General features: G+C 38.5%; 2 protein-coding genes across 2 annotated transcripts; one reads left to right on the forward strand and one right to left on the reverse strand.

Moving 5' to 3' along the window:
• Positions 1-1451: 1451 nt before the first annotated feature.
• On the forward strand, positions 1452-2784 carry LOC148389967 (uncharacterized). Its single transcript, XM_088392191.1, has 3 exons — positions 1452-1588; positions 1733-1805; positions 2043-2784. Exons 2-3 carry the CDS (start codon positions 1746-1748, stop codon positions 2718-2720), a joined length of 738 nt encoding a protein of 245 aa, XP_088248317.1. The 5' UTR covers positions 1452-1588; positions 1733-1745; the 3' UTR covers positions 2721-2784.
• Positions 2785-3966: 1182 nt separating this feature from the next.
• On the reverse strand, positions 3967-8744 carry spp1 (secreted phosphoprotein 1). Its single transcript, XM_088392035.1, has 8 exons — positions 8523-8744; positions 7646-7715; positions 7284-7328; positions 7128-7202; positions 6967-7032; positions 6709-6885; positions 5992-6312; positions 3967-4787 (listed from the first exon to the last, which is right to left on the reverse strand). The coding sequence occupies exons 2-8, from the start codon at positions 7697-7699 to the stop codon at positions 4497-4499; spliced, it is 1029 nt and encodes a 342-aa protein (XP_088248161.1). The 5' UTR covers positions 7700-7715; positions 8523-8744; the 3' UTR covers positions 3967-4496.
• Between the last annotated feature and the right edge of the window lie 234 nt (positions 8745-8978).

Below are 8978 nucleotides of genomic sequence, written 5' to 3' on the forward strand. Positions count from 1 at the left end.
TGTCGCAGACCCTACTGCTGCATTCCTAACAATAAGATATGAACCCATATAGTACATTGCACGCAACTATTTTGTCATTTTGTGTCCCTTGAAAGCTCTTTAATGATATCCTCTTTAGGATTCACGCTGAAGCAACAGGAAGAGGAACGTTTCAGTCGTGACTTCACTATTGGAGTAACACAGTTGTGTCACACAGACGTAGACATACACACTTATCAAACTCTTACTCCCCTGTAAAATTCCACAGGCTGCCACTCAGTCTGCCTAAATGATGAATAAATTCTTCATTTCATCAAACACTATGTTTCATACAGTACCCCAGTTACATCGTCGCCATGACAAACTTCACAGTTATCAGATCAGTCGAGCCAAAAGCACTAAAATCCGACTATCATCCTCTGCCAAACACCCACTGCTGACTTTTTCAGAAGCCTTATGGAATATCTGCACGACAGCAAACAAAGACGGCAAACATTAGTTGCTAGTACTTGGTTTTCCCATATTAGCCCACTTATTTTGAACAAATCAAATGCCCAATTAAGAAATTCATACAGAGAAATGAAAAACAATGACATAATTCACTTTTAGTGCTGGGACATGGAATACAACAGAAAAGGGCCTTTCCCAAACTGCTCCCATGAGGTTTGCATCATCCAGATTGTCTTAGCAAGAATAATTTAGATACTACAGGGATAACTAATAAATTTAATTTAACCCCAAAATGGATAGATGGAATTCAGGCATGAGCATCTTGTTTTTTTAACTACCTTAATTTCTGGACTATAACATTTAATTTCCATATATAACAGAATACGCACTAATCATACATTATCATAAAAATCGTGAAAAATCCATAAATAAGACACACTGGACTTTAAGCCCCAAGGTTCAAAACTAATGCAAAAAGTAGCGACTTATAGTGCAGAAAATACGGTAATTTCTTCATCAATTGTACTGTGAGCTGCATAGCACCACACACTAACCAGATGTATGAAAGAAATTTCAAATATGGCCAAAATACACGCATACCTGCAAAATACATGCTCTTACTATATTTCATTTTCCATAATACATTTCTCAATGCACATACGTATGAAAGTCACAATTGAACAACAAAGGATTAAAGCAAAAAAATGAAAGAATCCAACAATGTCGGTTTATTACCATTTAAAAGTTCACTTATAACACAATCTTCTATGCAGATGCCATGCACAAGGTCACAAAACCTTCCACACAAATTCCAGTGAGCTGAAGGTAATTTCAAGTCATACAATTTAGTATTCAGATGTTTACGAAAGTGCATGGCATTATCCTGAACCAGATAATCTGCCAAGTGCAACTGAAAAACCGAATCTACATTTTGTGCTGTCGGGGCTTTCTTGCTCCTCCTCTGCTCCCCAGCTGCAGGTAACCTACTCTTACTCAATCTTGTCCACAAATCGCACAATAGTCCTGCCCAGCCTCTCTGCGCAGCATACTTAAGCATCAGATCATCTCAAATGACACTCCCACTTCTTTTTGGACTCAACACAGAGGTCTTAGAGAACTGAAATATCTAGGTGCTGTTCTGGTATCATAGGGAAAAAAGGTAAATCTATTACAATTAATTATTATTTGTAATATATTTTCTTAAAACCCCTGTAGTGACATTTTTTTATATAAGTACGGCATTATTTTATGATGGATTTTGGTCATATGTACTGTGATTTTGTAACTTTATTTTTATTTGCAGGAACCAATTAAAGATGAATCTTCCAACATTTTCACTGATTGTTGTACTTCTTGCTGCAGCATCTGCTAAACCAGTAAGGCTGCATTCTTGTACTGCTCACTCACCTGTGTTTTTTTTTTACACAAATACCAGACTTGATACCATTATTTGATGCATTTTGTATACCTAGTATAATTTTATATTATTGTTTGAATCATAAATGGGAGTGTAAAACCAATATACTATGTTAACAAATGATTGGGAACATTGCTGTCTTTCTAATTAAAAAACAGCATTTCTAAAATGGTGATTGTTCATGTTCTCTCTAAAGGTTGATGAGAACTGGCATCAGGATGCTGAGATTCCTGAAAATAATCACGAACAAGAATTACTGGCTATGGACAACTTGAGTTTTTCTTCCGAGTCAGCTCAGTCACGTGACTCATTGGAGTCCAGAGTCGCGTCCGACAGTGAGTCGTCCGAGAAATCTATTGAGGTGTCTTCCGAGATGCCACAGCCACAATTTTTAGAGGAGTCATCTGAAGAATCCCCTGAAGAGTCATCTGAAGAATCCTCTAAGGAGTCATCTGAAGAATCCTCTGAGGAGTCATATGAAGAATCCACTGAGGAGACACCAAACAAATCTTCAGAGGGATCCACTGAGCCTTCCTCTGAGGAATCTTCCGAGGAATCTTCTGAGGAGTCATTTGACGACTCCTCTGAGGAGTCATTTGACGACTCCTCTGAGGAGTCTTCCATGGAATCATCTGAGGAGTCTTCCATGGAATCATCTGAAGAGTCTTCCGAGGAGTTCTCTGAGGAATCCTCTGAGGAGGTTCCTATCACAGATCCCAACATGACAACCGCAGAAGACAGAAACACCCCAACACCCAAACCCGCCACCACAAGCTCAAATGAGCCAGGGATGACCACACCTGCTGGAGATTTGACCGTAAGCAATGGTGTCTCCAGAGAGGCTCACATCACTGAAAGGAGAGGAGACAACTGAACATGGAGCACGCAAAACAAAAAATATATACAATAATTAAAAATGGTATGATTCTGGACTCAAAGTTGATTGGAATCATTGTGTTTTAGAACAAACATATTGTGTTAAAGCTGCCAACAAATCAGGATAATAATTTTATTTCTACTTATTATTTATTTATATCAACTGTTCAAATGAATATGAGGTATTGCCACTGTTTTCACATATATATACTGTACATCTAAAGTACCAAAATAAATGTTGTGTTCCATAAAAACAATATGAAAAAGGAAAAAAAGATGTCGACATGTTTGTTTTGTCACAAAAAAAAAAAGGGTCACTTACACAATGCATGTGATGAAAAAAATGAAAGCACACACTGGTCTAGGACTAAGGCACACTTGCAACATCCTCACAAGAGCCAGTATAGTTAGACCATAGTACATCAATTTTGCATTGGTAAAGATATTTATTTTTTGACATACGTGTACTTTACAGTGCTCACACTGATTACGACATCAAACAACTTTGAATTCTGTACACTTGCCGGACACTTTTTTAGGTAGTACTCTCCAACACAAGCTCAGATCAAACTGAAAAAAAAAAAAAAATATCAAAAATCTTCTCTATTGCAACAATGACAAATCATTAGAGAATTGTATACAAACCAAACTTCATTTCTTGCAGTTCTTTGCACTAGATTGTGCAGCTGTGCCCTTAAATTGTGTCTGCTCAGTGTACTGCAGGATAGTAGTTTTCAAAGTGTCTAATGACATCTAGTGGGAGAAGGCATGAATTAAAGACACATCCAGACATCGAATTTTTAATTGTGTGTAAGCAAATGTTACATGCAAATCTGTTATCATATAGGTATGACTCATAAAAAGAAAGTAAAACGTTGATCATGGGGTTGAATATTATTTTTGTTTTGTTTGTGATAATGGTAGTTAAATATTCAAATCGAGGAGACAAAATTAAATGACTTTCGTTTTATCAGTTGTGTTACATTCTACTTTTGGGGTATTCGTGGTATGCCAAAAATCTTCGAGGTACACAAAACCAAAAAGGTTGGCAACCACTCATGGTTGATATTGTTCATTTTGGGCTGATGATGACACTTTTCTTTTTTCATTTCCAATTGGTAATAACTTTTTATTGGAAGTCGTTCATGATCTCTTTATTCATCAGTCTAATAATTCTATATGCTCTATGTCAGCAAAAAAATAATGAATCTTACCATTTGGAGCAAAATAAGTCATATGCAGGGTGGATTTAATTAAAATAATTTTATTTATATTTTAGAAATGGTACAAAATAATACATTACAATCGACATGGGGTGCACCCACATGTCATGTAAAGAATTGAAGACACCAGCAGATGTTATAATGTAGCAAGCAACAATTTTCAGCCCACATGAGGCAAATATTATCATGCTTTTGAACTGATGACCCATATTTGCATGCAAGTTCATGTTACCTTGAATGCGCCCCTTGGATTTTGATTTATTTCCTGCTGCGCTAAGTCAAATATTTTCCTCCTGATTAATCTTTTTTTGTCATCAACATTTACAATTTTGGATCTTTTCATTCAAAATTCAACAGAACCTGTTTGAATCTGATAAATAATGTGCCAATTAGCTCAGAAATATTTTCCGAACTCAGACAATGATTGTAAACAAACATTGGTTTTCTTGGTCCCTCCTGTAGAAAGTGTCTCCAAAGTGGACAGATGAACTAGAATGGGCCATGAACCCCTTATACCATTATGAGGGACACCACCTGAGTTCCTGGACGACTTATTTGGCGGTGATGACCGCGGGCATGTCAGTGGTTTCGGGGCTCATCTCCTGCTCATCTGAGTCACTTTCCATGCTGTCACTCTCGTCAGAATCGCTGTCAGCAGCCCCGGGTGTGGATGTAGCCTCCTCGCTGCTCTGCTCGTGTTCAGACTCTTCTTCTTCTTCCACATCTGTGGAGCTTCCGCTATCGTTTGTGCCATCGTTCTCCTCCTCCTCTACTGGAAGAACTTCCTGGTTCTCAGGAGTGCTGCTGTCCTCCTCCAGTATGTTAGATTGCCCCTGATAAATCTGAAACAAGGAGATGGAAGGCTTTATTACAGCTTTACAGTTACAAAATAAATACAAGACTTTGGTGCAAGATATACTTTAGTAAACATTTATGGTATTGAAAGGAACACTGTACACAGAGGCTGCCAGAATTTGACAGACATCATTGCATTGGCTATACTAAAGATTTAGTGTCGCTTTGGGCTGCCAATGGTTCACTGAAAGGCAGTGGCTTTAATTTCAGGACTGTATTTCCTGTAGGCTATTTTCTGCTTTACATGCTGTGTGTAAAAATGGATAGGATATCTGTTTTTTTGTATATTTTGATTAACCTATACTTAAGGCCTTTGGATTTTATGTTGCCATATATAAGTGAGCCATCAGAGTCAGCGTGTGTAAAATGTCACATTATATTTAATTGAGGGCATCTCTATGTTTACTTAAAGACTTAACGCAAACATGCAGGCTTAGACGGAGTAGTAGTCCAATTCAGGACACCTCAAGACTGGCTACTGCCAGATGGACCAGGACTCATTTAAAGAGGGGAATAATCCAACTGGCAATGTCAAGGCGCCAGTTGAAAGTCTGTAATTTGGATTTTCTTAAATTATGCCCCTGAGTTTTTCAACTACTGTATTTTGTTTTCTTCCTTTGAAAGCTTGCACCCGGGGCATTACAGTTTTTGCAATATTGGCTTATTTTGGTTTTGCAGAGCACATGCAACATCGATGGTGGTCTTGGTCTTGGCAAAGTGTTATGTTGTATAAACCGGTGTCAAATCAAAGAATTTCCAGTCACTGAAATTACATATATATACATATTACATTTAGCTACCTCTGAAAAAAAATACAAAAATAAAAAACAACTAATATTGAGACACGCTTTGTGTCTCTGTGTGTTTCCAATGTGACACTGATATTCTGTTGACTGATCACAGTACAAAAAAATTTTGACGGGGAAAAGCTTCACGTCTTACACCACAAAAACATAGTCGGAGCTTGCAGGATATTGAGGGCTTGTAAATATAACCACCACTTTACTGATATAACCAACCGAATGGGGAATAAATTATCCCCCTTGCCACAAAGGGTTTTTTTTTTTGTTGCTCTTGGTTTTATGAAGATGTATAATTTATGCTTTGATTGTTTTTCCCCTTATATCGGAAATGAGTCAGACCTGAATGTCCATAAAAACAATATGCAACCAAAAAAAAAATACAACTGACCTCACTGTTGTACACCTCTGGTGACTTCTCCACCTCATTGTCAATGGGCATTTCATAGCCCGATTTTTTGCCTGTGTCAACATATTCATAGGACTTGTAAGATGAAGGAGCCTTGTGGTAGGTCTTCTCCTCCGCGTAGACATAGCTCTTGTACTCGCTGGGGTATCTTCCCATGCTGTCACCGCGGCCCGAATCTGTGTCTGTGACAATGGTGGGCAACAGGGGCTCCTCGGTCACAATTACAGGGGTTACTGTCTCGGGAGCAACAGTGGAAGACTCGCCCGATTCTGAGCTCTCTTCCTCGTCTTCCTCTTCACTTTCCTAAAGGGACAAATCACATATCAGCATGAAAAGATTTAACAACAACAACCAATTCAAGTGCACTGTCCAATTAAAAACGCAAGTTCGAAACTGTTGGCTTTAGTTCAAAAGGGTACAGGGACCCTGTGACCAAACACCAAAGTTTTAAGAAGTTCAGTGCCACCCAGGCTTTGATTTTCCCAGATAAGACAATAGTGGCTAAAAGGAGAAATCATCCTTTTTGCTCAGCGGGACCTAGATCTGATTGTCATCCCCATAGCGGTAAAAAGAAATACAGTGTTTTCATAGGATGGCACTTAGGGGCAGCAAATAAAATGAAAACAGCAAGGGCCACAAAATAGAACCCTGTGGAACTCCATATGACAGGTAAAGACATGATTTGTTTTAACTACTCACACTCTCCTCTGATTCCTCTTCATCATCATCATCATCATCATCGTCATCATTGTCGTCATCATTGTCGTCATCATCACCGTCTTTACTTGGTTCATCTTGGTTGTCAACGGATGGTGTGTCTGTTGCAGCATCATCTGTAGTTTCAAAGTTGATTAAAGATGGACTCTCGACTGCTGCCTGTTGAAATCCAAAGATTCACAATTATACAAAATAAACCGTCTTGACACTATATACTATATTGTATTCTTCATGTTTTACCTCCTTAGAACCATCTGTGCTCTCATCTGAACCCATAGCAACAGGTGCTAAAAAATTCTGGAACAACTGTAAAAACATTCGTACTGATGAGTTCCAATGTTTGATCTAAGTAAACATATGTAAAATTGTCCGTTTTAGTTTGAATTGCAGAAATGTTGTACCCTGAATGGTGACACATGGAAGCGAGTCAATTGGGCCATCTTTTTCCTGAAGAGTGACGCTCCAGATCGTCTGACCTGTGGACAATGTGGACAATATGAACAATCAACGTGGAGGTTCCACTGTCTCTCTGTATGACTGTCCGACTTTACACCCACCACTTCTTCAGAACTCTCCGCCGAACTGTCAGAATATTTTTTTGCCTGAGAAGCAAACAATCACAATCAATACAAACCACACTATATTTGTAATGTTGAAATAATAACTGGAATTGCGAGATTGTGAGAGGACAAAAAAATCTCAGCGTATTAGATATTTACTGGTATCATGCAAAGTGAGAAATAAAGAACTTTGCTTTAATTTGATTGGCTGGTTTGTACAAGTATTTCTTAATCCATGCAATCGCACCGTTACCAAGTAATTGTCATGTTTCATACAATTTAACTCAACTAAGAGGAAAATATGGGTTCCAATTCCTGACGTAGAAATGCATTTTAAAGAAAACAAAGAGGAAACTCACTGGTCGGCAGAGAACTGCAGCAAAGAGCAGAACAAATACAAATGCCACTTTCATCGTTTCTGTTTGGTGTCTAGAAGAACAAAAGAAAAACATGAAGCACTCATGTTGTATTGAAACAACAAAATACAGTTTTAAAATAATAACTACAGGGGTGTGATGAATTTTGGGCTTGACTGTTGACTCATCTCTGTTGTTTGGACTCTGGCTATGTAATTTCTAGCAATGTTCAAAATACACCATGTAAAGAGTTAAATCGCAAGTTCAAATTAAATTGCATCTGCCACAAGACCCGAAATTATGGGAACAACTGAACGGCCAAGCACTACACCCACCCAAGCAGACATACAGAGCAAAAACTAACATCTCATTCCAAAACCATGCCTAGTAATCTGTTGCCGCTTAGCCCAAACTCATGGTTTTTTTTGTTTTTTTTTGTCTTTCCAAACCAGTCGAAGGGATTTTCTACCACTCCGTCTCAGAAGCAAGACACTGCTGTTGATCAATTCTCTTTACTCCCCCTAAAGATGTTGGATGGGGAACTTTGAGGGGAAAATCAGGTGTACTGCCCCGCATCCCCCAGCATCTTGCATAAATGAAAATGAACATTTGAGGAATTATTTGGGAATTTGTAACTGTACAATGCTCAAATAAAATTGACCCATTAACCCAACTATTCACAACTATTTGCTGGGGTACAATTATCCAGTAACATGTAATTCACTTTGACTAATCCTACTACTACATTCCAGATGTTTTACATTACATGTTCTTGCAGGTATTAAAAGCAAAACATTGCAAATAATTATTAGCTCCATCAAACCACAGTCGCTCCCAAACACTCCATTTTGTCATTCATATTTGATGAACTTATACTAACCTTGTTTGGAGTAGCAGGAAGAGTGGAGACTGGTGAGGTCTGATTGTAGTATGTTCCCTGGATGCTGTGCGCTGCCCTGTGATGCTATTGCAGTCTCCCCGCTGGCCTTTTTATCTGCATGCTTCTGTCAGCAGCCAATCAGGGCCGAGACTCTGATGTCATGAGGTTAACCGCTCCATGGTCCACCTCTTGTCTGTCTCCCCCACTCTTCCTTTGGTTTGTGGTGTGGGGGCTAACACACATACACACAGAAAGAATTAAATTAATCCAAGAAAATGCCCTATCATGATGTAAATTTAAAAACAAGAGCTGTGACAATGACTCAACTTCCTGACAGATGTCTGACTGAGGTCTACTCGGATAATTGACAATTTGTCTGCAAGAGGAGACTGAATCATCTTAAATTGTCAACTGAAGAGAATAACCAGATTGTGATGGCTTTGCCTCTTTTCTGTG

The sequence above is a fragment of the Syngnathus floridae genome, chromosome 12, assembly GCF_059516105.1.
Source record: "Syngnathus floridae isolate MCC-2025c chromosome 12, RoL_Sflo_1.0, whole genome shotgun sequence".
Classification (NCBI taxonomy): domain Eukaryota; kingdom Metazoa; phylum Chordata; class Actinopteri; order Syngnathiformes; family Syngnathidae; genus Syngnathus; species Syngnathus floridae.

What these genes read in the sequence shown, in the direction of transcription:
- spp1 (XM_088392035.1), bottom strand. Translation starts at nt 7,699, where the DNA reads ATGAAAGTGGCATTTGTATTTGTTCTGCTCTTTGCTGCAGTTCTCTGC. An exon ending in GCACAGATGGTTCTAAGGAG is followed by an intron (nt 6,886 to 6,966) that starts GTAAAACATGAA and finishes GGATTTCAACAG; the next exon opens with GCAGCAGTCGAGAGTCCATC. An exon ending in CAGAGGTGTACAACAGTGAG is followed by an intron (nt 4,788 to 5,991) that starts GTCAGTTGTATT and finishes TCCTTGTTTCAG; the next exon opens with ATTTATCAGGGGCAATCTAA.
- LOC148389967 (XM_088392191.1), top strand. Translation starts at nt 1,746, where the DNA reads ATGAATCTTCCAACATTTTCACTGATTGTTGTACTTCTTGCTGCAGCA. An exon ending in CTGCAGCATCTGCTAAACCA is followed by an intron (nt 1,806 to 2,042) that starts GTAAGGCTGCAT and finishes TTCTCTCTAAAG; the next exon opens with GTTGATGAGAACTGGCATCA.